This window comes from Leopardus geoffroyi, chromosome E3 (genome assembly GCF_018350155.1).
Source record: "Leopardus geoffroyi isolate Oge1 chromosome E3, O.geoffroyi_Oge1_pat1.0, whole genome shotgun sequence".
Taxonomy (NCBI): domain Eukaryota; kingdom Metazoa; phylum Chordata; class Mammalia; order Carnivora; family Felidae; genus Leopardus; species Leopardus geoffroyi.
The window spans coordinates 1902819-1929732 of record NC_059340.1 but is presented as its reverse complement, the minus strand read 5'-3'; the positions used below and the strand labels follow the sequence as shown (position 1 = coordinate 1929732).

Sequence of the window (26914 nt, the reverse complement as noted above, 5' to 3'; positions counted from 1 at the left end):
CCCACCTGTGCACACGCACACACACACACACACACACACACACACACTGAGTGCTGACCGCGGACCCTGAGCAATGCTGAGTCACAGGCCCTGACCACATAGCATCCTGCTCTAGGACCCCAGGCTGGCCACACCTCAACACCCAGGCAGGCGGAGGGGGAAATGCAGGTCCTGGGGGGCACCCGCAGGGGTCACTGCCTGCACTGAGGTCACTCCCAGCGGCCACTAGGATGCCATCCTGGAGAAGAGGTCCCTGAGGACAGGCGGTGGGGGGGGCACGACGGTAGAATCCTGGGTTGTCGGACTACGGGGCGGGGCCTCTGTGCCCGTGAGGCCCCGAGAGGTGAGATGTGGTCAGAGAGTGAGTGTAGGGAGCAGAGATAAAGATACAGACATAGAGACAGTGAGTGATGAAGACAGTGAGGGACAGACAGTGAGACACAGAGAGGGACAGAGACAGTGAGGGACAGAGACAGTGAGAGACAGACATAGTGAGACACAGAGACAGACACAGAGACAGTGAGACACAGAGACAGTGAGAGACAGAGACAATGAGGGACAGAGATAGTGAGGGACAGAGACAGTGAGGGACAGAGACAGAGAGGCACAGAGACAGTGAGACACGGAGACAGACACAGAGACAGCGAGACACAGAGAGAGAGAGGGACAGAGACAGTGAGGGATGGAGATAATGAGGGACAGAGACAGAGACAGTGAAGGACAGAGCCAGTGAAGGACAGAGAAAGAGAGGGACAGAGGCAGTGAGACACAGAGACAGTGAGACACAGTGAGATACAGAGATAGGGAGACACAGGGACAGAGAGGGACAGAGACAGCGAGGGAAGGAGACAGTGAGAGACAGTGAGACTCACAGAGAGGGGGTGTGAGTGCCCCAAGGGTCCCGGCCTCTAGTCTGGGGCCCCCGCGAGGGCGGGAGAGCCTGGAGTCCCCGTGCTAGCCCCGCTGGGGGGGCACGGGGGGTGAGGCTAGGATAAGCAGGCTTGTCTCAGCAGCTGCGGCGAGATAGTCCTCGTGGGGGCATTTTTTCCTCATCGAATCATCCTGGGCTCGGTCCAGGGCCCTCTCCCCAAGCTCTGAGCGACCAACGCTCCCCCACAAGATGCCCCGAAGCCGGCGAGGGGTCCGCGAGGGGCCTTTCCCACAGCCTCTCCTGGAATCCAGGGCTCGCCCCGGGCGCTGAGCTCAGGAGGGGCAAGGAGGGAATGCGGGTGGGGGGGGGGGCCCACCCGGGTTGGGGGGGGCCCACCCACCCCTGCATCCCTGCATCCGTCTGTCCGTCGGGCAGTGTGGCTCCGTCCGCGGCCCCTGGGGCCGACGCCGGGTCTGATCCCACTGAACAAACACCTCCAGGCTCCACGGGGTCAGGGTCAGAGACCCGGAGGGTGGGCTGCGCCCCCCTGAACTCGGAGAGCCCCGCTCTGGACCCGGGAAGCCACCGGTCTCGGGGGCGGGGACAGCTGGAGGTCTCAGGAAGGAGTCATGAGGGAGAGGAAGACCGAGCCGGGCCCCGGCCTGCGCCCCCCCACACCTGCCACGACTCTCCGATCTTCCCCACTTAGCGTCCTGCCCCTTAGGGACAGACAGACGGAAGACGGGCGTGTGAGTGGACAGACGGACGACTTGGAAGGATGGCTGCGGATGGAAAGGAAAGAGGGAAGCCAGGCCGGCGGATGGGAAGATGGACAGAGAGAGGGCTGCTCCCTGGCCGGCCGCTGACCGGACAGATGGGGAAATAACGCGCAGGTGCGCCGACGGTCAGAGAAATGCACGAGCACACGGACAGACGCACGGAAGGGGGATGCGGCAGGCGGGACGGAGCCCCCCAGAGATGTCCAGGGGCTCGTCCCTGGAACCTGTGACTGCCACCTTCCGTGGTCAAAGGGACATTGAAGAAGTGGATAAGTGAAGCCAGAGAGGGGGAGATTACCGGGTCCTGTGGCTGCCCCCCCTGCGCACCCCCCCCCCCGCGATGCCATCACAGGCGTCGGGGGGGAAGCGAAGCCGGCAGCCCACCACGTCGGGGGAGCGCTCTTGCGACCCTGAGCCGGGCAGCTGACCTCCAGCTGAGGATGCCAGAGGCTTGTAGAAGCTGGAAAAAGCAAGGAAACCGATCCTCCCCCAGAACCTCCACGAGGAACCCTGGTCACGCCTTGAGTTTAGCCCGTGAGACCCATCTCTGACCCACAGGGCCGTAAGACGGTATGTTGTGCTGTTTGAAGCCACTAAGTCCACGGTGATTTAGTACGACGGCGATAGGACACAGCACAGATGGACGGAGGGACGTGGGACGGACAGACGGTGAGGAGGGGCCTAGGGCGCGTTCCGCAGATTTACACTCGGATGAACCCTGGGGCTGTAGGCTGGGCGGGAGGACAAGACGCCCCAGGCTGGACGGGAGTTTAGACACCCCAGCTTCCAAGATAACCACTTAGTACCCGTAAGACACACGGCCCAGAACCTGAGCGTCACAACTAACTGGGAGGGACAGAGACATCCAGAGACACCCAGAGACAGTCTAGGCCCACGGGGACCCAGGCGACCCTTGTTTGGGGGGTGCCCGGGGGCGGGGTTCAGGGCAGGTGCGCCGAAGGGAACCCCATCTTCTGCCTCCCGTGGTCCTAGTCCAACCAGGGCCTCTGCACCTGGGAAGGCGTCCTGGCAGGTGGGGAGGTCAGAGACCCCCGGCAGCCGAGCCAACACCACGGGCCCTTCGAGCCTCCTTCCGCCCTGCACGCGCTTACCCACACCACGCGGACGAGGGGCTCCACCCCGCTCGGCCGGCCTCGAACTGCCGACCTCAGCCAGGTCCCGGCCCCCCCCCCCCACCCCCTGCTGTGGGCTGCGGGAGCTCGGGCCTTTGGAGGTGGGGTGGGGCGGGGACAACAGGTCATCGCGGGGAAGGGGAGCCGGGGCCGGGTGTGAGGGGGCGTCCGCCCTGGCCCTCACTCATGTTTCTGACCACGAGGCTTCCTCCCCCGCGCCCCTCTGGGGAGGGACTGTAATTAACTTCTTCCTGTTCAGATCAGGAGTCTGTTTCCAAAAACATATTTCGAAGGATTATTTTGCAAAGGAAATGTTTTTGAAAGAATCTCGTGTCCGTCCCAGCCCCGGGGAAGTGGCCGCAGCAGTGAGGGCTCAGGGGTGAGAGTGGCCACGGTGGCCCTGGTGGCCCTGGTGGCTGCAGTCAGCTGGCGAGCTGGCCCTAGCCCGTCCGGGGTGGGGAGGGGGTGGGGAGGGGGGGGGTTTCAGGGCTTGGTGGGAAGAGGGTCTCTACTTCCTCCCACCCACTCTTTGCCCCCTGCTTGCCCTGGGGCCCCCCAAGGCTGAGCCTGCGCCTTCTCAGGGGTCTCCTGCAGCCTTTCACCGGGGAGACCAGTTCCCCTGAAAGCTCCTGCCCGCTCCCTGCCGGCACCCCCACCTTCCGCTCCACTGGGCCACCTCCTGCCCCCCGAGGTCCCGCGGGCTCTGTTCTGCCACCCCAGCCTCTGCCGGGACAGCTCCCCCATCCCCCCGGGGCACAGCGGGGTGCCTGATGTGAGCCCAGCCTGCCCTCCCATGTGCCACCGCTGCCTTGGGCACCTTGGGCCGCCCCCTTCTTGACCTTGACCCTCACTTCCTCGAGGAAGGCCCTTTTTTTCTTTGCTTTTATTTTCTATCCTGAGAAACATGATAGAAAATTTCCACCATCACAAGACAAACAGCCCTTGTGGGGGGGGTGGGGGACAGCTGCCGTGGGTCACTGAACGCCCGCCGAGGTTCCCAGTAGGGGAGACCTCTTCTCTGGGAAGGGGTCGTGGGCTGGCGGCTCCCCAGCCCCCGTGGGGACAGTCCTGGCCCTGACCATGCCGACTCTGGCCAGTCCGTGGCTGCCCACCTCCCCTCTGCTCAGACGGCCTTGGTCTTCCCTCTAGATTGTTCCCTTGCCCACTGTGGCCGCCTGGCCACCAGCACACAGCCAGCGTCCAGATGTGTGTTGGATGGAACAGTGGATCACGTGGACCCGGGGCGGGGCGTCTTGTAGGAGAGACCCTTTAATCTCCAAGGACCACCCCTCAGTTCCTCTTCCCAGAATCCCAGGCTGGGCCCTGGGTCGGGGAGGGCCGGGCTCCCCAGGCAGCCCCTCTCTGCCTCAGTCTCCCCACCCCACCCCCGCATGGCTCTCCCCGGCCCCCACCGCTCGTCAGGCTGGGGAAATTCCACAGGCTCGGCCACCGCTAGCCACATGGATCAGAGGACGGTCCCGGCCCTCTGGGGACCCAGGGCAGGGGGAGAACATTCTGTCAGCCTGCTGGCCAGCTGGGAGGGAGGTGACTGAGTGTGCGAAGGACACAGAGGGAAAGGCGCCTGGCCTGCCACTCGTGTGCCGGGGCCCTCAGACAAGTGCTCGGCCTCTGTGCACCCGTTTCCCATCTGGGAAGGTGGGGGGCGAGGAGACAGGCCATGCAGACCTCGGAGGGCCCCACCCCCGATCCTCCACCCGGGCCCCACCTTCCAGACCTCCACTCAGGGGTGCATCCCCCCCCCGGAGACCCGCCTGGCCTGGGGGTGTCCCTGGGAGTCCCTGTCCCCCTCTCCCTGTCCCCGCTCCCAGCCCTCACCCCGCGAGGGCTCTCCCAGCCCTGGGTTCCAGCACTCCGCCCCTCCGCAGATGTCCTGGAACTGGTGTGAGGTTATTTCGGGAGCTGGCGGCTCCCCTGGGCCTTTCCCGAGTCTTGGCGGGAGCGCTGGAAGCCAGCAGGGGTCAGCCTGAGCGGGAGGGGGCGTGTAGCGGTGGTGGGGACACAGCCTGGTGTCTGGGGGAGAGGGTGGCAGGGGCCCACCTGAGAGGGTCCCAGGGTGGGGGCAGACCCAGAGCAACGCATTCCCTACCAGCTGGTCCTGCCCTGGGGGGACACTGAAGGATCTTCACACGTCTGTCCCTCCCACAGATGTGGCCTCAGTCACCTCCACAATCTCGCCTCACAACGCCCCAGCCCTGCCCTCCCACGCTCCGGCCCCGCCGGCCTCCTAGCTGCTTGCTACCTCAGGACATTTGCACAGACACTTCCTTCTGCCTGGCTCATTCCTCCTCAGTCTCCTGGGCCGGGTCTTTTTCAACATGAGGTCTCAGGGCAGCGGTCACCTCCCGTGAGAGCCCCCTCCCAGCCATGGCCCCAGTGCCCCCACGACTCCCCTCCTACCACCTCCGTTCTTTACTGTTCTGTAGAAACAGAACGCCAGCCACAAATGTAACTTGATGTTTTCTAGTGGCCAGTTGAAAACACGGTTTTTAAGACAGGTGGAAATTTAATATTTTTAAAGTTTATTTATTTATTTTGAGAGAGACAGCACAAGCAGGGGAGGGGCAGGGAGAGGGGGACAGGGAGAAAGAGACTCCCAAGCGGGCTCCGCACTGTCAGCGCAGAGCCCAAGGTGGGGCTCGAACCCACGAACCGTGAGATCATGACCTGAGCCGAAGTCGGATGCTCAACTGACTGAGCCAGCCAGAAACCTCTAATTTTAATATATTTTATTTAACCCACCGTATCCAAAAATATTTTCCTTTAACAAGTGATCAGCATAGGGGCACCTGGGGGGCTCAGTCGGTTGAGCGTCCGACTTCGGCTCAGGTCATGATCCCGTGGTCCGTGAGTTCGAGCCCCGCGTCGGGCTCTGTGCCGGGGCCTGGAGCTGCTTCGGATTCTGTCTCCCTCTCTCTCTGCCCCTCCCCCGCTCACTCTGTCTCTCAAAAATAAACGTTAAAAAAAAAAAACGCGACCGGTATAAAAATTATTGAGATCTTCTTTTATGCGCTGAATCTTGCAAACCCGTTTCAGCTGGTGGTCAGTGCTACCAAACAGGCCCGGCCAGCTCTGTGCCACTGTCCTATTCTGCTTGCTTCCTAGCACATACCATCACCTAGAAGGTTCCATGTACTTGCTGAGCTATTTACTACCCGTCTCTCCCGCTGCAATACGTGACTGTCTTGCCCCCCACAAGGCCACGAAGCGGAAAGGGGAGCTGTGGGGTCTGGGCCCCTCCCCCAGCATCATCCCCACCCACGGGGGACCACGACTCCAGGCCACACGGCAGCATGACGAGGCCCCCTCTGTGCAAAGCGGGGGCTTGAACCCATACCCGGTGTCCCGTGCTCCCCTGGTTGTCCCCGACTCTGCTGGGCGAGGGCCGCGGGGCCCTGGCGGTTCCTGCACCCCCCACCTTGAGGCTACCTGCGGCCCAGCCCCGTCACCCCACGCGGCCGCTTTCTCATCTAATCGGATTCCTGGCTCGCCCTCCCTCGATTCCGGGCTGCGGGGCGGCGGGGCCCAGCGCCCATCTGGAGAAATCATCACAGCACCCCCTCCGGGCCAGATGCCGCCCCCCTGCGCCGCCCCGCACGGCCGGCCCCCAGCCCCTGCCCGGCACAGGGCCTCCTACGCCTGGCCGAGGGCCCCCGGCACCCGGACAGCCTTTCTGGCGGCCCGTCCAGGCCAGCTGAGCTCCCTCTAGAGGGCTGCCAGCGGGCACACTGCTGGTCGAGGCCCAAGAGTCTCCCTCAGCGCCAGCGAGGCCCCCACCCGCCCGGGCCGGGGCCAAGGGGAAGCCTCTCCCTGAGCCCCCCGCTCCCCAGCGGCCCACCGAGGGCTTTCACGGTCCCTGCGGCACATCCTTTTGACGGGGCTCCCACGTGACCCCTTGAGGGTTTTTGGCAACAGTGACCCACCGGGGACACGGGCACGGTGGCCTCGGTCTCCCCGTCAGTAAAACGGAGACCCTCGCCCAGCAGAGCTGTGAACAGACGTGAACGCGCTTGGAGGAATGGGTACTGAGCCCAGGAGCCTCACTGTGGGAGCTGGAAAATGAGTGGGGGACGCAGGGGGAGGCTCTGTCCTCCCCCCAAATCCTGGCCCCCCCCCTGCAGCGGTGTGGTTAACAGCAGCTCCACCGGCACCTGGCTGCGAGGACCTGGGTGGTCACACCTCCCCTTTGAGCCTCAGCTGTCACATCTGTGAAATGGGAAGTGAGAGAGGAAGGGGTGCTCCCCTCGCAGGGGGTGGTGACAACGCGGGGGCTAAGGCCTGGCCGGGGCTGGGTTCCCGGTAGACGGGGGGTCCTGTCCTCCCCGCGGGGCGCCTCCACTCGCTGCCTGAGGCTCAGGCCCGCTGGGGAGAGGGCGACACCAGCCTCACCTGCAGAGCTGGTATCTCAGCGGCCCAGACCGGCCCACAGCATCATCCTCTCCCCCCTCCCCACCGGGCCAAAGGAAGCCTCGCTTCTGTCCCCTGGCTGAGCAAACGGGCCAAGCACACAACCCACTAGGCAACCTTGGAGGAACTGAGGCCCAGAAAGGGGTCTGTCACAAGCAGGTGGGTCTGCCCTGACTTGGAGGCTGTGGAGGGAAAGGTGTGGAACGGGAGGGACGGCCCCCCGGGCCCCTGCAGGAGGGAGGCCACGTTTGCTGAGCGCCCTTCAGACATCACCGGCCAGGAGGGGTGGCGTCAGAAAGGACAGCCCGAGCGGCACTGGCTCCAGTAAAACCTTATCGGCCCCCAAATGCCCCCAAACGAGCAGATTCTCTGGGTGATAAGAGACTCAAGGGCGGGAAGCCGGAGACAGGGACAATGGCCAGGCACCGGGTGGGCGGCTTGGCCAGAAACAGTGCCCCGCCAAATTAGGGGAAGGGAAAGTGGTGCCCAGCAGGGGAGGCTGGGACGGGCTGGGCCCCAGCCAGGCAGCAAAGGTGGGGCCGGGAGGGACATGCCTCCCCAGCCCCATCCTGGCCCTTCCACACTCCCACAGCTCTGGCCTCCCCAGGGCCTTTGCACATGCTGTTTCCTTTGTTGGCCACGCTCTCCCCCCACCCCCCATCCCTTCTTCTGGGCTCAGCTCAGGTATCAGCTCCTGCGGGAAGTCTCTCCAGTCCTTCGGATCAGGCCAACCCCTGCTCCCCGTACACAAGTGTCACTCCTCAGAATTTCCCTTAGGATCCCGTAGGAAGACAATTCGATAAAGAGACGGGGGGTTTGTCATTTGCTGCCTGACCACCTCCCACAGACACTAGGAGCCCTGTGAGGGCACGGACTGTGTCTGCCTGTCTGTGTTGTGAACCCGCCGCAAGTATGTGTCGCGAGCAAGTAAACGAGCAGCTAGTTGCCTCCCTCCGTCAGCGGCGAGGGGGTGGCAAGGCAGCGCGGCCGGCGCCTAGCACGGCGCTGAGCACACAGAAGGGACGGCCACCGCGACCGTGACGGGCTAAGTTCCCTGGGCCCGGAGCCTCCGTCCCCGGGGTCATTGCGTTTCGGAGAATCTCGTGCGTGCCCGGGGGCAGTGGGAGGACCTGCCTCCTCCCTCCTGGCATTCAGCGGGGCCTCCCTGAGTGCCCCGGGGAGAAAATGACCACGGTCCTGAGTGAGAGTGATTTCAGAGGAGGGAGAGCGCCGGGAGGGTTTAGGGGGGGACGCAGCTAAGCCGTGAGAGTGTGGAACTCGGGGCTGGTAGTGGTTGGCGTGGCTGGTAGGGGACTCCAGAGGGCCAGGCAAGGGAGCCCCGGGGAGTGGGCACCCTGCCGTCCCCTCCCCAGAGCCCTGGGGTCCTTGTCAGCCCCGGGTCAGCCCTTCCCAGCCTCCAGCAGGGCCTACGAGGGGTCTCCACGGGGCAGTGGAGGCCGGCGCTCGGTGCCCCAGGCTGCTGCCTGCGCAGGTTCCTGGGCCTTGGTTTCCCCGCCTGTGCAACGGTGGCACGGTGCCTCCTGACTACCCTCACTCTCCATGCTGGTCTCGGTCTCCCTGCTGACCCAGAGGTGCTGACCCAGAGGGAAAGAGCGAGCCGCTGTGTGCTAAAGGCCAGCAAGCACCCAACCAGGGGGAGGGCAGCCCAAAGCCCTGTGGCCCAGTTCCAGCGCCGTCCCTGCCCCCTTGCCAGGCGGGGGCTGAGAATTTCCGTGCTGACCTCACCACCAGCGAGCAGTTCCAGATGCGGGCTGGGAATGGGGTGGGGGTCATGGGAGGGCGGCCTGGCCCGGTTGGAGACCCCCAGCAGCCAGGGCCCCATGCCTGGAATCACCCACCGGTGGGCTCGGCCGGGTGCTGGCGCTGGGGTGGGGGCGGGGACACAAGCGGACGGGGGTCTGGAAGGAGCACTGGACTGGTAAGTCCGGAGGCTGCACCCACGTTCTGGCGTCACCACCCCTCTCCGTGGGCTCTGGGAGCCTCCTTCAGGGGTCTGTCCACTGAGCCAGTGGACGCAACGATGCCCGGCTCCAGGAGGCCCAAGGAGGGTGTGCTGCCCTCTCAAATTGTCCCGTGGAACCTGTGCCAATGGCCCTGGGACCACCAAGGTGGGTCAGATCCTTCCTGAGTCGATGTCCCTGTGCTGCCTTCTCGGTGCTACTCATTCCTCAAGACCAGCTCGAGGTGCCCCCTCCTCCAGGAAGCCAACCCTGACATCCCCCACCCCACTGGATGAGGGGCTCTGAGTCCTGGTGAAATTCCTAACTGGGTGGAGACCCTGCTGCCTCCTGCAGCCCGAGGAAAGTCAACAACACCCTGGGGCAAAACCGCGCACCCGGGAAAGGGAGGGGTGGCGCCTGGCGGAGCAGGTCTGTTTGCTCCCAGGGCCCAGGCTACAGCACCCGTCTGACTGGGACTCCACAACATTGGGGTGTCCCTGCAGGGCTGGGCCAGCCACACCGGAGCTCGCTGTCTCTTTCCGTCCCCTGCCCCGGTGAGGCCCTCCCCCACCCCCCACCGCCCACTACCTGCAAAGCCCCACTGCCCAAATGGGGAGGCTGAGACTCAGGGAGGGACGGGCCTGCAGGGACCCCTGGGGGGTGTCCCTCCCCAGGCCTCTGTGCAGGGATTCTGGGGGACGAGCCCTGCTCACAGGCCCCCTGATGCCTGGCAAGGGCTCCAGGCAGCTGACGCCCAAGGTCCCGCCATCAGTGCCCCTGCTGACCCCAAAGTAAGGCGACAATGGCCCAGGTTCCTGTGTCCGGCCAGAGCTGCTCTGGACCCCCTGCCCCCACCAGGGCACAGGTACAGGGAGCTGAGGTCGGCAGGCGGAGCAGGACTGCTGAGACCAGTGCACAGCTGGGGAGACTGAGGCCCAGGGGCTACTAGCTCAAGCGTCCTGGACCCCTGAGTGCCCAGTCCCAGCACCCCATGGACAGGGGACAGGACATGGAGGAGGGGAGGCAGGACTGGGCTTCACCCTCCGGCTGGGCCACTGTGGAGGGGTCTCCCTTCTCTGTGGTCCTTGTGTGGAGGCAGGTGCGCGGGGTCTGCGGCCTGCGGACCCCCGGCCGGCCAGGCCGGGGTGGGACGAGGCTCTGGGCAGCAGGCAGGGTGTCAGAGCCAGGACACCAAGGCAGGAAAGCTCTCTGGCAGAATCTTCCCTGCTCAGGACTGCCCCCTGCAGGCCCCGTGCCCCGCGCCGCCTCCGGGTCCCTTCCCTGCCTTAGCATCACCTCGCTCACCAGGCCAGGAGCGAGGCTCCCGGGGGAGGCCGGGCGGGGCCCCCAGGGGTCAGGGGGAGGGTGGGAACAAGGGGGTTACAGGCACTGGGTTACCCCGGGGGACTGGGCGTCCAGGTGAGGGCCCGGCCCCCTGAGACGCGCTGGGCAGGGAAACGGCAGAGCCACACACGCGTGCCCTCGCGCACAACACCTCGCACACGCACGGGCACACACGTCCCCGGACACTTGTTTGCGCAGCCACAGGATCCCACGCTCACCTGCACGCTCACCTGCACCACACTCGCACGCTCACCTGCACACTCACCCACGCCACATGCTTGCACACTCACAGCACGCTCACCCGCAACCACACACTTGCACACCCACCTGCACGCGCACCATACGCAGAGCCCCGTGCTCCGTGGACCCAGCCTGCTCCCTCTTTGGGCCAGCTCCCTGGACAGTCCAGCCGGGCAGCCCCACGGCGGCCCGGAAAGCCTGGGGAGACCCCGCCCGTCTCCCCGACATGCTCGGTGGGGATCCCAGTCCGGCCCCCTCCCCAGCTCGGCTGATAGGGGCTGGGGCACCAGGCCAGGAGGGGCGCCGGGGTGTGGGAAAGGCCCTCTCCCCACGCCGTCGGCCAGAGCCCTGGAATGCGCTGACCACAGCCCCAGCCTAATCCCAGCACAGGGCCCCATGGGGCCAGCTGGAGGCCGCAGCGGGCAGCCAGGGGAGGCTGGGCCGGGCTGGGGGGCACAGGCTCAGCCCCCAGAAGACCCAGGCAGGCTTGGCAGGCTGCCTCCCCTCCCCCCACCTCACTTGAGCAGAGATGAGAGTCTGGGTCCCTGGGAGCCTGGAGGAAGAGGCTGGGGGTGGGGGCAGAAGCCGCTTTCCTGGGACCCCTCCGAAGGACCCTAAAAAGGGAAGTGGGGTGGGGAGGGGGCCAGGGCCAGCTACCCTGTCTCTCTTACTGGAAAGACGGACCTGCTGATAACGGGGACCGAGGCAGGGGGTGGGGCAGGGAGGGGCGGAGCCTCCTGTCGCCCGACCCAGGGGTGGGGCTCCTACACCTCGCCCAGCCCGCCCACTCCCCCCCCCCTGCCTATATGCCCTCGCTCGTGCTCCCCACCCGCAGAAGGCGGTGAGATGGCATTGCAGGTGGGTGAGAAGGGAGCGGGCCCAGGCGGGGGTGGGGGAGACTCCCCGAGTCCCCGGCGTCCTTCCGCAGGCCTGCAGGCTGGGAGGGCCCCCACCCTCCCGCCAGGAAGGAACGTTGCTCAGAGAGCCAGGGTCCTGGGGAACAGCACATGCTGGGGCCCCCTGGACAAGTGGGGTACACCCTGTCCCCCCTTTTGCACGCAGTTTGAAGCCTTCTGTGCAGGGGGCCTGGCCCCGGGCTGGAGCCTGCTGGTCCAGGGACACTCTGACTCTGGAGAGGACAAGTAAGGTTCCCCGCCCTCCCCGGGGGCCCCCCCTTGGCCTTGGGTGGGTGACCTCCCAGCCGTCTGCCGTCTCACAACCCCCATGACACCCCCATAGGTTTGAGATCAACTTCCTGTCTGAGGCGGGGGACATTGCCTTCCACGTCAAGCCCCGCTTCTCCAGCGCCACCATGGTGGGCAACACCTTCCAGGGTGGCCGCTGGGGCCAGGAGGAGGTGTCCGGCGTCTTCCCGCTGGTGCTGGGGGAGCCCTTTGAGGTGCCGGGGGCAGGGGAGGGGAGGCCCGTGGGCTTAAGGGAGCCCTGGGGGAGGCCGGGAGGCCGGGCTCGGGGGTACCTGTGGAGGCATCTGGGCCGTCCGGCTGCTTTGCGCCACATGTCCCGTGCCCCCGGCTCATCGTGGATGTTGACGGGGAGACGGCCAGCTGGAAGTCTCACTGCTGGGTGTGGGTGGGAGCCCTTCTCAGAGGAGGAGGGGGCCCAGAGCTCCCATCCGGGGCCGGCCTGCGTGGTGGGGCTGGTGAGGGGACCCGTGGGTCACCGGCCTCCCGTCCCCAGATGGAGGTGAGCTCAGATGCGGAGCACTTCCACGTCCACGCCCAGGACCACAAGGTGCTACAGTTCGCACACCGCCACCGGCCGCTGGCGGGCATCACCCGGGTACAGGTGCTGAGTGACCACCGCCTGGCCCAGGTGGAGCTGGCCAGGAGGGACCTGAGTTGGTGGTAACGCACCCGCACACCCCAGCCACCCAGCTCCGCCCCCTGCCCAGCACAGCAGGGACTGTGCTGGGCATCCTCGTCCCCAGGACCCATCTGGCCCCATCAGCCTGGGAGGGAGGCTGTGGGCTTAGTCCCCCGGCCCCGCTGCCCCTCGCCTCTGGAAGCCCGAGGGGGGAGGGCCCACTGTCCACATCCCACCCCCGAGGCCGCGCTGGGGTTTGGGCGGGGGCTGAGGCGGGTGTCTTGGATATTTGCAGGGATGGGGGCCACTGAGCTGCGCCTGAAGTCCCCGGAGGGAGCCTAAGCCATCAGCTGTCTCCTGTCCCTGGAGCCCACCCTGGGGGAGGAGGGGGGGCTGGTGGTCTGTGCTTCTGGGCCCCTCCCCACGCCACCTCCACCTTCAATAAAGTTTGAGCAGGCTGCAGGGGCTTGGCTCCTATAAGGGGGATGGGACGGGGTGAGGTGGGCGATGGGTGCAGCCCTAGACACCCCCCCCCCGAGATGGGGGCAGGGGTGTTCCCCGAGACCTCCACCCTGGGGATGGTCTGACCCCTCGCCTCTTCCCCTCTTCCCTTGGGAGTGGCGTCAGATGACATCAGAGGACAGGGGGCTCCTGGCCAGCTGCCCTTGCAAGGCCACTGGGCACGCAGCCCTGTGGCTCAGCCTGGGGGCGCATCCTGCCCAGTGAGGAGAGTCTGCTGGGAGATCTGTAGCCTCCTCGCCCTGCTTCCTGTTGTGGGGAAGGAAGGAGTCTTTCCTGTTTCTCCTCGTCCCACCTGGAAATGAGACGTGCTCCCAGCCCTGCTCTGTGTGTGTGTGTGTGTGTGTGAAAAGGGGGGGGGGGGCAGAGGGGGAGAGGAAGGGAGGGAGCCCTGGAGGGTCGCGTCTGGGGACACTGAGTGCAGCTGGCCGTCCTCCAGGGCTGGCTTCAGACCCAGCTCATCTATCTACCATCTACGTATCTACGCATACGTGCGTCTCCTTATCTATCGACTTATCATCTATCTACTGTCTGTTTATCCATCTATCTGAATTAAATAGGTGATGTCACAGCCCAGGATGAGGCTTAACAAGTAATTAGCCTGTACCAGCGAGTTATTTAAAGAAAAGCAGGTCAGGGTAGCAGACGGGAAGGCTGAGCAGTTCAGGCCCTGGACTTCGGAACCTGCTGCCTGGATCTGAGTTCCAGCCCCGCTGCCCTGATGTGTGACCTTGGGCAAGTTCCTGAACTTCGGGGGACAACAGGAGCCCTCCGCTCATAGGGAATCGTCAGGGAGGCTCAGATGAGCTGTTTCAGGAGAAGCACTGGCTGGCTGGCCGGCACTTGTCAGACTGTCACCTGCTGCAGAATTCCAGACACCACGTGCATCTGGCCTTCTGAGGTTTTCTAGACAGGGACACTGAGACTAGTGTGGAGAAGTTGGCAGCGGAGGGGGGCCCAGAGAGGGGACAGCCCAGCGGCCTGACTCGCTGCCGTCCTGAGCTGAGGGGCCGTCTCGGCCCCCCCACCCCCAGGTGAGACAATGGTGGCCCCAGACTCCAGGGGTGCTGCTTCCTTCCTGTCTCCGTGCACTTCCCTGCCTGTGGCCACAGCCCAGCTGGCCCAGGAGCCCCTTCCCGCCCCGCCCCCCGCCTGGGGGAGGCCTGGTGTTTTGTGTCAACTGGGAAGCTAGGGGCCGGCAGGCCAACATGCACCCTGGGGAGGACTGGGGTGGCGGGAAGGGGGTCACCCACGTGTCTGCATCTGTGATCGGGCCAGGCCGCTTCTGCTCCTGGGGACTCTGTGCCCAGCGACGGCGGCTTCCCTGCTCAAGGTGCCAGGCCTCTGCTTTGTGACCTGAGCTGGCTGCACACCCTCTCTGGGCCTCAGTTTCCCTGCAGACAAAAGGCTCCCCTCATGGGGAAGAGTTGTCTCCCCAGTAGCAATGCAAGGTGGGAGGGGGAAAAAGTAAAAGACGATGCCAGGCTGTCTTTTCCTGTGGGGGGTGGGGGGGAGCACTGGGCCCGGGGATGGCCTGAGGCTCAGAGTCAGACACCGCGTGCGAGTTTTGCTGGGCTCTACCAAGGGCCAGGCCCGCGCTGTCTCCCAAGATCTGGGCCAAACGGGCTCAGAGAGGTCCAGTTACTTGACGAAGCTTGCTCAGCAAATGAGGGGTGAAGCCAAAAAATCCAGGTCTGACAGATCTCATGCATATGCATGCGTGTGCACATGCATGCACACGCACACACACACTCTGCCCCTCAACCACTGGTCTGAGCTGAGTCAGCTTTGAATCAGTCCTTCGTCCACTCCAGGCTACAAGCTGCCAGGGGGCAATTCGGACCACAGGGCGCCAGACCCACTGCGTTCCTGAGCCTCAGTCTCCCCTCTGGGAAAGGGGGTGCGGGGAGCTGTGATCTCAGAGGGTCCTGCTGTAGGGGTGGCACACCCTCTTCTGTCCTGACTCCCCCCTGCCCTCCGCACACCGTGTGTGGGTGCCTGTCTGGCCTGTCTGTCACTGTGTCCCATTGTAGCGTGGCAGTCCCGTGGCCGGTCCCTCAGCTCAGATGATAACTCCTCTGGGAAGGCCTCCCTGATCTCCACTTGCCTCTACTCCCCACCCCCCGTCACACTGCCTCTTCTCGGGGTCGGGGACCAGGTCTCAGCCCAGCACCCAGCCCTGGCCGCCCCAGAGCACAGCGAGCTCTGGGCATATTTGCTGAATGAATGAATAAGTGGAGACGTGAACAATGGACTTGTGGAACATCACTCAGAGACTTGGACAAGCGAGAGACATCACCCCCCAGCAGGGGCCACAGAGTCATACGGGCTTCCACCGTAGCTGGTCCCTGAACTCAAGAGCTGAGAACAGACGCGATCCCCTCCCCCACCTTTGGCTTCATCCGTCCCCTTGCTCATGCGTCTGTCTCTTCCAATCCTGGGACTCGCGGTGCTGTCTCTGCCTCAGGGCCTTTGCACCAGCTCCTCCCTGTCGCTCTGCCCCAGGACTCAGCCTGGCTTGCTCCTTTTCACTCTCCAGGCCTCCATCCCAAGTGGCGCGTTGTGGTCCCAGGATTTCCCACGTCACAGGACCCCCAGCAACCTCCCCCCGCCGACATTCAGTGCCAGGACACAGCCAGCTGGGCGGGATGCTCACCACGGGATTCCTCACACCTGAGCAATGCGTGGCACATCATACACACCAACAAATATCTGCTACGTTAGTGAATACATGGGACCAGGCCCCCCCTAAACCTTTCCAGGGACAGGCAGGTCATGACCCACCACGTCAGCCCGTTTCCCTGGTGACTGGAAGCAAATGCTAGCGTCGACTTAAACCTGCTCTTCTCCCGCCCGAATCTCTGTCCCTCCTCTGTGCCACAACAGAGGCTCCTTGGAAGGAGGACACACATTCCTTGATGCCTTTCAGAGACCCTAAGACATCAGCAGGGTGGTGCACTCAAGCCAAAGGAGTTGAAAGAGGTCAATCGGAGCAGCCCCCTGCTCTGGGAAAACAGAGCCTAATCTCTCAGAGGACCCGTTTCCTTCTCCATTGTGTGCGTGTGTGTGTGTGTGTGTGTGTGTGTGTGTAGGGGGACTCACTGGGCCTGGCCTGTCTAAGGAAGCACAGAAGCCTTGGCGAGGAGGAAGTGGCCCCTGGAGGTTTGGGTCTATGGGTCCACAGGCTTCGGATGCCACTGGATGGCCTAAGGTACCAGCCCTCTGGATGGTGGAGGAGTGTAGATGGCCACGGGCCCACGTGACTACGTGAAGCCGGTGGGTGCAGGCAATAGGGGCTGGTGAGGTCTGTGGCTACCAGGAAGGCGCATACTCCACCACACTCAGCCCCTTCCACCCGTGCGCAGGGAAGTGTGCAAGTGAGCAGATCTTCTGGGTTTAAAAGATCTGAAGTTAACTTATCTGAAACCAGTTTTTAAATACTGGCCTCTATGGTGAGGCCTACACCCAGCACTGACTTCTAAGCAAGGTCCCAGGGGCAGTCAGTTCGAGCCTTTGGTCTAAAGCCAACGTTTGTCCTGCTTTGCCTCACCTGGACACCCCAGGGTGGGGAGTGCCTTCCAGCCCCGCCCCCCCCCCCCCCCATAGTCCAGCCCCTTCCTTGAACCTCTTGGGCCCCATGAGAAACAGACCACCCAGCAGAGGGCGCTCCAGACACGGGTTTTCCCCATCCCCAAATCCAAGTGGCGAAGACCCACTCTTCGTTTCCCCAGAATGAGAGCCTGGGCCTGGAGGGCATTGAGAACGGAGAGGCCCCACCTGCGTAATTCGCTGTGGAACCCGGGACCTGGCACGGGCTGGAGGATGGAATGCATAGACGGGGCGGCTGTGAACACAGGAGGTGTGGTCTGCCTGAGCCCCTCCACTACCTGCGTGCTGAGCTGCTCCCTGCCAGGCTCGTGGATGTCTCCTCTTCTTTCAAGTTCAGTTACAACCACTCTGGCCCCGTATGGCTCCCATGATGCTGAGCTCTGACCATGTGTCATCACGACCCAGGAGGGCTGGGGCTACCAGGGCAATGTGCTTGGGGCAGAGGTGGCCTCGAGTGGCCAACCCATCACTACCTCTGGCCCCAGGGCAGTCCCTGTGAGAGGGAAGGGCTCTTAGGCTCCAGGACCCCCATCACTGGGGCCCTGCAGGTGTCCACGCCAGAAGTCCCGTGCAGTCGGAGACTTGAGTCTCCCTCGAGCATCTCGGGGGCGGGGGGGGGGGGGACGGAAACCGGGCTGTGGAGCTGGCTCCAGGGACCTGGGGAGGGGATGGCAGGCTGAAGCGCCCGTCTGCATCAATGTGCATTTTCAATCCCGCCCTGACATTTTGTCATGAAAACTTTCAAACATGTGGAAGCTGGAAGTGGCTTTCAGCGAACACCCGTAAACACGCTGTCTGGATACAGAAATAACGCCGTCTCCACTGCCTCCCCCCGGCCAGCAGTCCTGGGTGTCCGCGCACTTCAACTCTGCCCTGCACCCGGACCTCCCAGCACACACATCCTTAACGAGCGTCCAGTATTCCTTCACGCCTCTTTTTTGAAAACTGGTTTCTTCTTCTGCAAAATGGGGTAACGGCTGCCTCCATAAGCCTGGGGGCTGTGGGCCCCTGGGGCGGCCGGGCGGGGGACACTTGGTGCACTGAGAGGGGCAAGCGGGGCAAGGTGTGAACAACAGCGGGGGGCGGCGGTAGGACCTGGACGCGGGCCTCAGCTCCCTCCCCACCCGGCCTGGGCCCCCAGCCCTCGGCCACTGGTCATCAGGCAGCACAGCCACAGGCCACGAGTGGGGCAGGCGGGCCTCCCAAGCTCCCTCCTTCCGGACTCCAGACTCCACAGGCCCGGCCGCTGGAGCTGTCTTTTCAGCACCAAGCAGCCCTTTGCTCCAGAGGCACAGTACGACCCTGAGGTGCCCTCCCATTCTTCCCCCTGCCCCCAAGGTGGCCGCAGAGACTCCCGGGCAGGAGGACGTGAGCTGCAGGACCCAGGGGGAGGGGACGCTGGGGCACTTTGGGCACATGTGAGGGTGAGGCTGGGGGAGGGACCCTGGGCAGGAGGGACCCCCGGAAGGAGGGGTTGGGGCAGGGGTTGTGGCTTCTACCCAGTGCCTGAGGCAGGCGATGCCTGGGGCAGAGGTGAAAGTGGGCCAAGCAGGGTGGCCGAGATGGGGGAGGGCACATGGGGGGGGTTCTCATCTTGGGGATACTTGCCAGAGGATCGTGTCCTCTCTGCACCTGGGCACTGAGGTCCTTTTCCCTTGGGAGCACTCCTCCTGGATGAGACCCAAACGCTTCCCCCCTCTGCCCTGTCCCCAGGACTGCCGGGCAGGTGGGGGTGGGTAGACAAAAAGGGAGCACAGCACCCCCTGTTCACACCCCTTCTCTGCAGGGCACCCCAGGTTCAGTGCCAGTGCACCACGGATGTCACCGAGGGAGCCCGGTGCGCTGACCCCCAGCTGACTGGGTGGAGCCCACAGCCCTGGCTCTTGGGGGCTCGACGGTTCTCCTCCAGGAGGTGGTGCTGGTATGGATGCCTGACCCTAGGGTCGTCCCCTCTGGCCAGTGGCCTGGTGGGACCCGGGGACAAGGCTTGTCAGGCCAGGGAGGTCCGTGGAGGGTGGGGTCCTACAGACAGCGGGGCCAGGCTCCCAGGGCTCAGGAGAGCAAGCGTCCTTTCGAAACACTCAGCGATGACCTCACTTATCCTCACAAGAGCCCTATGTGGTGGTCTTCGTAGATAAGGGGTTTCACACACAGGGAGGGGAGGCATCTGCCCAAGGTCACACAGCATGTCTGTGGCAAAGCTGGGATTTGAACCCAGGCAATTTCACGCCAGAGTCTTCTAGATATTAGGGTGGTTGTGGTTGGAAATATTCAGTGCTGATTTTATTGTTTTCCTCCTTACTTAAAAAAAAAAATGAGGTCTTAAGTTTGCAAACATGGCTTTGTAAACAGTTTTTGGGGAGACTCTGACCCCCATGGCTGAAGAGGAGTTGGTTACTCTGCATCCTGGCAGAGGCCCCACACTTCGTGGGAAGGGGGCAGAGCCAGTGGCCAAGGCGCATCCAGGCTGTGAGAGAGCCCGGGGAAGCCCAGAGGGGACCCTGCGTTCTCTGGCCAGCTGCCTGGAACATCCCGGAACTTGGAGAGGCAGCCTCCTTCCGGGGGCACCAAGGCCCTGCACCTTGTGGGGCTCCGCACAGAGGGAGAGGGCGTGGGGGTGTGTGGAGAGGCTCCTTGTGCGGGGAAGGCACCGCCAGCAGGCACAGTGACCCAGGCCGTGCTCCCACCCAAACCTGAAGCCAGGTTTCGGGACCCTGGAAACAGCGCCCCTACCCTCGCGTCAACCTCAACCCCCTCTCCAGCCACGAGCCCGCTTCTTTTCAGTATGCGCTGCCCTCCCTGACAGCCAGCCATTCTGAGCCCACACGGGACCAGTTCCAGCCCGCAGGACAAAGCCGTAACCGGGGCCGCAGGCCGGGCTGGCCCTGGACAGGCAGTCGGTGCTGCTGCCTTGCAGGGCCCTTCACCATGGTTACGGCCCACCCGCAGCTCCACTCAGAGGCGGGCATTGTTTGGGCGCCAGAGTGTGGCAAGTGCCCAGGAGACTGGGCTGGCACAATGGCCTTGGCGTGTCTTCGGCCGTGGACGTGTAGCTGAGCACTTTCCCACGCTCCAGCGTCTCGGCAGCTCTGGGAAGGTGAGTGCACCCTGGCTTCGTGGATGGGGAAATGGAGGCCTGGAGAAGTGCATCCGAGAGTCTGGGGCAGCCTTGGGACAAGGCTCCGAGTCAGGGCTTGCAGCAACCAGGCACTGGGGCGGGCGGGGGGCACGCCCACCCTGTGCCGGGCAGCATTGGCACAATGTCAGGGTTACTCTGACCTGGATCACGAGCACGTGTGAGCCAACACCAGTGGCTTCAGCAGTCCCTCCCGCACTCTGTGCTCCTGTCCCCAGGCAGGGAGAGCACGCGCTGTTTGCACCGTGTTGCCTCCAAACCTTTGCCCCACTGACCACTCTGCCCATACGCCCTTCTCTCCACCGTCTCCCTGAAAACTGTCACCTTCCTTAATTCCTCCCCATCCAGAGGGAGGGGACACGGTTTCATCTGCCCCTTTCGCAGCACACGCCAGCTTTCCTTTGGAGCCCTGCCCTGCCCCGCGTGGTGTGGTGCTGCAGTGTGGACGATCCCCGGTCTGCCCTCCCCTCTCAGAGACTGAAGCCACCTGCAGGGTCTTCTGGCTGCACCCTTCTTCTCACCGCCCAGATCAGCAAGGGCAGGCTGCTTGACGCCTCCGTTTCCCAGACTCGGGTCTTGAACAAAGTTTGCAAGGACGGGGCTATTGCACGCACCGGCTGGCCTGTGGCCGCCACCGGTTCACGAGCAAACCGGGGAGAAAAGTACGTGACAGCGAGAGGAAAAGAATCCTCACGTGTTCAGGAGCGAAAGGATCAGCGGCTCACTTCTCATCAGAAACCAGAGAAGCCGGTGAAGACAGTGAGAATGAGTTGGTCAAAGTGCTCAAGGGGGAAAAAAAAAAAAAAAAAAAAGCCAACCCGGAATCTCATATCCAGCAAAACTATCGTTCAAAAATGATGATGCAGTAAAACCATTCCCAGGTGTGAAAAGTCTAAGGGAATTCGTTGCTAGCAGACCTTCTCACAGTAAATGCTAGAAGTCCTCCAGGCTGCACAGAAGTGACACAAGGCGGTAGCCCGAATCCACAGACAGAATGAAAAGTGCTGGGGGTGATAACTGAGTGCATCAACACACGAGACCACGTGCATACATCTCCCTGATGTAGTGTATCGCCAACAGCACGGGGCAGTGGGGAGAGATGGAGTTACAAGCAGCAAAGTTTCTAGGTTTTACTGGAAAGAAGTCAGTATTTTTAAAAAAATTTTAAATATGTTTTTACTCATTTTTGAGAGAGAGAGAAAGAGCATGAGCGGGGGAGGGGCAGAGAGAGAGGGAGACAGAGAATCCGAAGCAGGCTCCAGGCTCTGAGCTGTCAGCACAGAGCCCGACGCGGGGCTCGAACTCACAGACCGCGAGATCGTGACCTGAGCCGAAGCTGGACGCTTAACCGACTGAGCCCCCCAGGCGCCCCTGGAATGAAGTCAGTGTTAATCAGAAAGAGACTGTGATAGGAGGCACTGCATTCCCCAGGGCGATCGCTATGAGAAAAAAAACTAAAAAATACAGTTACAAAACTCAACAGAGAAATTTAAATGGCACACTAAAAAATATTTATAAGACACGAAAGAAGGTAGCGAAGGAGGAACAGAGGAAGAAAATATAGAGAAGAGACATATAGAAAGTAAACAGCAAAATGAAAGATGTGAGCCTAAGTGTGGAATAATCAGGTGTATGTCTTTGGTCTTTGTTCCTGGCACGGAGCTCCTAAAACCTGTAGGATTTCCTGAGTGTCACCTTCTGTTACTCCTAATAAGCCCCTGCAGCCCACACCTGGGTTTATGCTGATGGGGTGGGGGGAAGGGCTCTGGATGGCGGGGTGGTCCCCGGAGGCACCAACCTCGGGGCAGAGGGTTAGAACTTTCACTCCTCCCTCCCCCCAGGAAAGGGAGAGGGGCTCAAGACCAAGTCCAATCGTTAATGGCCAATGATCTAATCAGCCATGCCTCAGTAGTGAGACCCCATCTAGAGTCCCTAAACAGAGAGGGTCTGGGGAGATTCCAGGTGGAAACGTGTATGTTGGGAGGGTGGTGCGTCCAGAGAGCGTGTGGAAACTTGACGCCCCACGCCCCTGCACCTTGGCCCATGCTGTCTCCTCCATTTGGCTGTTCTGGAGTTGCATTTTTCGTCATGTGACTGCAATCCTGAGTGCGGTGCTTTCTGGTGTTCTGTGGGTCATTCTAGTGAATTACTGACCTGAGGGAGGTCGTGGGAAAAACGAACGTGCAGCCAAGTCAGACCCGTGTGTGTGCAGCCTGGGGACCCCAGGCCCACAGCTGATGTCAGCTTACGGGACCCAGCCCCCCACCTGTGGGGTCTGCGATGACCCCACAGGGTCAGAACCGAAATGAATCGTAGGACCCTCGGTCGGTACTGGAGGGCCACAGAATTAGGTCGACAGACGCTGATTATGTCAATAATTACGCGACATGTAAACTGGGGCCTAAACATCCCAATCAAAAGGCAGAGGTTTTCCGACTCTACTGTTTAATGCTTTAAAAAGGTAAGCTCCAGTTGTATGCTATCTAAGTCTTGGATTCAAAGACACAAACGGATGAAGGTACACAGATATGCAAACAGCAGCCATAAGAGAGCTGGGGTGGCTTCGCCCATACCTTCCCGCTAGTGCCAGTCCAGCCCCGACGGCATTACTGGTAAATTCTAGCAAATGCTTCAAGAAGAAATAATGTCCGATTCACCACAAGATAAAGGACAAGGGCAACACTGTAAAGCCAGCCGAAGAAAACTGCGGACGTCTTCAGGAACGAACACAGATGTAAGAATCCTCAACAAAATGTTCAAACCGAATGCAGCAACATGTAAAAAGGACCCCACAGCATGACCAAGCAGGACTTATTCCGGGAATGCAAAGTTGGCTTAACGTTGAAAACCCAATTAACCTGCATTAACAGAATAAAGGACAAAACCCACATGATCGTGTCAACAAATGCAGGAAAAGCATCTGACAAACACTGACACTCAGCTGTAACAAAAACTCGTGACAGACCAGAGATAGACAGATACAGGCATCGATGAAAAGTTACAGCTAATAACTGTACTTAAGGATGACAGGCTGAGTTCTTCCCCCTCTAACAAACCAAGGATATCTGTTATCCTTGTTATTCAACATTATGCTGAAGACTCTGGCCAGTGGAATAAGGAAAAAATAAAACGAACTAAAACGAAAGAAACTAAAGAAATCCAGATTGCAAAGGAAGAAGAAAAACGACCTTCATTCACAGCTGACGTGGTCCTTTGTGTAGAAAATCCTCAGGAATCCCCCAAAGAGCTACCAGAACTGACAAGCCAGGTTAGCAAGGTGGCAGGGTATGGTTGTTTTTTTTTTTTATAATTTTTTTTTTCAACGTTTATTTATTTTTGGGACAGAGAGAGACAGAGCATGAATGGGGGAGGGGCAGAGAGAGAGGGAGACACAGAATCGGAAACAGGCTCCAGGCTCTGAGCCATCAGCCCAGAGCCCGACGCGGGGCTCGAACTCACGGACCGCGAGATCGTGACCTGGCTGAAGTCGGACGCTTAACCGACTGCGCCACCCAGGCGCCCCTGTTTTTGATCTTCAAAAACAAAAGAAATCAATTATAGTTCTATCTCTCTTTAATGTTTACTTGTTTATCTTAGAGAGAGAGAGAGAGAGAGAGAGAGAGAGTGCACGCGCGAGAGCACGTGTGTGCATGCCAGGGAGGGGCAGAGAGAGAAGGAGAGAGAGGATCCCCAATAGGCTCCACAGAGCCCAATGTGGGGCTCGATCCCACGAACTGTGAGATCATGACTTGAGCTAAAATCAAGAGTCAGGCGCTTAACCAACTGAGTCACCCAGGCATCTCAATTATAGTTCTATGTACAAGCAATGATCATTGTGAAAATGTAATTAATAATTCCATCCACAATAGCACAAAGAATAACACAATGCTTAAGAATAAATGTGACAGGTAGCAAGCCTTGCCTGCGAGGTGAAGCCTTCATAAAAATCCAAAGGATGGTGTTCAGAGAGCTTCTAGGGGTGGTGAACACCCGGGGATTTGGGGAGAGTGGTGCACTCCAGGACGGCTCTGCACCTGTTCCCCATAGCTTGCCCGGCACATCTCTTCCCTCTGGCCATTTTTGAGTTACATCTTTTATATTAATAATTAAAAAAAAAAAGAATAAATATGACAAAAGAAGGGCAAGTCTTGTATACTGAAAAGAATAAACATCACTAACGCGAATTTAAAAATAGTATTTAAGTGGATGGAGAGACATTCCATGCTCAAGTCTCCCCGAAAGTCATCTATAGATCCAACGCAATCTTTCTCAAAGAGATTTTTTTGGGGGGGTGGGGAGGTGGTAGGAATTGACAAGCTGGTCCCAAAATTTATATGGAAATTCAAAGACCTAGAACAGTCAAAACAACTTTGAAAGAGAGGAGGAAAGCTGGGGGATCAACACTACCCAACCTCCAAACTTACGATAAAACCACAGGAATCAAGACAGGACAGGCGTATAGATTCGGGGAGCAGATCTGAGAATCCAGAAATTAGCCCTTGGATTTACGGTCAGTTGATTTTCTTTTACTTATTTATTTATTATTAATTTTTTAAATTTATTAAAACATTTTTTTTTCACATTCATTTTTTGAGAGACAGAGCAAGGCAGAGAGTGAGCAGGGGAGGGGCAGGTGGCAGGTGGTGGTGGGAGGGGACACAGAATCTGAAGCAGGATCCAGGCTCTTGAGCTGTCAGCACGGAGCCCAGTGTGGGGCTCGAACCCACAGACTGTGAGGTCATGACCTGAGCTGAGGTTGGATGCTCAACCAACTGAGCCATCCAGGCACCCTTATGGTCAGTTGATTTTCAACAAAAGTACCAAGACAATTCAACGGAGGAAGGACAGTCTTTTCAACAAATGGCGCTAGAGCAATCAGGTACTGAAAAAAACAAATGATAAACTTTATACCGCGCACAACCAATCAATCAAAATGCTCCCCGTAACAGCTAAAACTTCTGTAAGAAAACGGAAGAAACCTCCATGATCTTGGGTTAGACATTAGACCAAGAAAGCCCAATCCATAAAAGAAAAATCGATAAGCTGAATTTCATCACAAATAAAAAATTTCTCTTTGGAGCACCCGGGTGCCCCACCTGGTTAAGCGTCTGACTTCGGCTCAGGTCATGATCTTGCGGTTGGTGGGTTCGAGCCCCACATCGGGCGCTCTGCTGTCAGTGCGGAGCCTGCCTCGGATCCTCTGTCCCCTCCGCCCCTCCCCTGCTTGCCCTATCTCTCTCTCAAAAATAAATAAATATTAAATTTTTTTTACATTTCTCTTGTGACACCATTAAGAAAATGAAAAGATAAGTATAAACTGAGGAACAATACGTTCAGAGTGCATATCTGATAAAAGACTCGCATCCATATGCACATATGGATAAAACAAACAGGAGTCAGTAAGAAGATAACCCGATGTAAAAATGGGCAGAAGACCTGAACAGACAGGTCATCAGAGAAGACATATGAACTGATAAGCCTACTTATCGGCATCATCGTGATGCTCAGCATCATCGGTCATTAGGGAAATGCAAATGAGAACCTTGATGAGCTGCCAGGACACACCTACTGGAAGGGCTAATCGAGAAAGACAGTAATGAGGTGCAGGTAGGGATGTGGGGCGGTTGGAAGCCTCCCGCCTTGTACACTCGCTCTGTGAAAGCAGCCCGGCGGCGGCTTCTTTAGAAAGTTAAACATGAACTTATCATACGACCCAGCATTTCCACCCTCAGGAATCTGCCCGAGGGAAATGAAAACATAGGTCCACACACCGACTATATGAATGTTCATTGCAGTATCTACATAAGAGCCCCCAAATGGAAACAGCCCAGGTGCCGGTCACCTGGGGAATGGAATCGCGAGATGTGGTCCATCCACACCATGGAATACTATTCTACAAGAAAAGAATGAGGTCCTGACACCTGCGACAAGGATGAGCCCCAAGGACATGATGCTAGGTGAAGCCGGCCACGGAGGACCGGGTGCTGTGGGATTCCATGTACGTGAGTGTTCAGAAAAGGCAGACTTATGGACGCGGACACCAGGGACTCAGGTGGAAACAGGGGCTGCCTGTCAAAGGCTGGGGCAAGCTTTTGGTGTGATAGAAATGTTCTGAAACCCAATCGTGGTAGCGGTTGCACAATCCTGTAAATTCACTAGAAATCACGCACGACAGATTTTACGTTGTGCTGACTGCATCTCAACAAAGTCATTTTTAAAAAACGTTGATTATTTTTGCGGTACTAATGTATCTGTGCTTGTTGTATCATTTTGTTGTGTTAAAAATACAATACCATGTACAATCACTTAAAAACAAAAACCTGAAATGCATAGATGTGAATCTAACAAAATGTGTACAGACTTCTACGCTGAAAACCACAAACTCTGATGAAAGAAACCAAATAAATGGAAAGACATACCATGCTCATGGATTAGAAGGCTCAACACAGGGAAGGTATCACTCCTCTCCAATCTGATATACAGATTTAATGCAATGCCTATAAAAATCCCAGTACCAGAGGGTATTGGGAGGAGGCACATGCAGAGACTGATGGGTCGGGACAGAGAACCCACGACAAGCCCCACGTAGGTACGGCCGGCTGACTTTTGACAAAAGTGCGGGAGCAGTTCGATGGAGGACAGATTGCTTTCTCAATAAACAGTCCCAGAGCCAATGAATATCCACAGGCAAAAAAGTAACTTCCACCTACACACCACCCCTGGTTTAGAAAACCAACTCAAAATGGGTCATACATTAAATATAAAATATAAGACGTTTAGAAGATAATAGTGGAGAAAATCTTCGAAATGTAGGGCTTAGAACTGACACCCAAATGACCATCTATACAAGAAAAAAAATCAAGGCACTGAACCTCATCAAAATCAAATACTGCTGCCATGCAGAGGACCCTCCTGAAGGATGGAAACACAAGCTAAGACTGGAAGCAAACATTTGCAAACCACATATCTGATGAAGGGCTATCTAGAACACGTAAGAACGCACAAACCTCCCCAAATGAATAAAAATCCAATTCGAAAATGGACAAAACCTATGCAAAGGTGTTTCACTGAAG

At 59.7% G+C, this 26914-nt stretch overlaps 1 protein-coding gene across 2 annotated transcripts; it reads left to right on the top strand.

The window, feature by feature from the left end:
• The first annotated feature begins 11526 nt into the window (after positions 1 to 11526).
• On the top strand, positions 11527 to 13039 carry GRIFIN (galectin-related inter-fiber protein). Of its 2 annotated transcripts, none has more exons than XM_045460780.1 (5): positions 11527 to 11611; positions 11816 to 11895; positions 11993 to 12152; positions 12452 to 12586; positions 12873 to 13039. In XM_045460780.1, exons 1-5 carry the CDS (start codon positions 11600 to 11602, stop codon positions 12897 to 12899), a joined length of 414 nt encoding a protein of 137 aa, XP_045316736.1. In that variant the 5' UTR covers positions 11527 to 11599; the 3' UTR covers positions 12900 to 13039. The 2 variants fall into 2 exon arrangements, with proteins under 2 accessions (XP_045316736.1, XP_045316735.1); XM_045460779.1 differs by having other exon boundaries at positions 11534 to 11611; positions 12452 to 12618.
• Positions 13040 to 26914: the final 13875 nt, after the last annotated feature.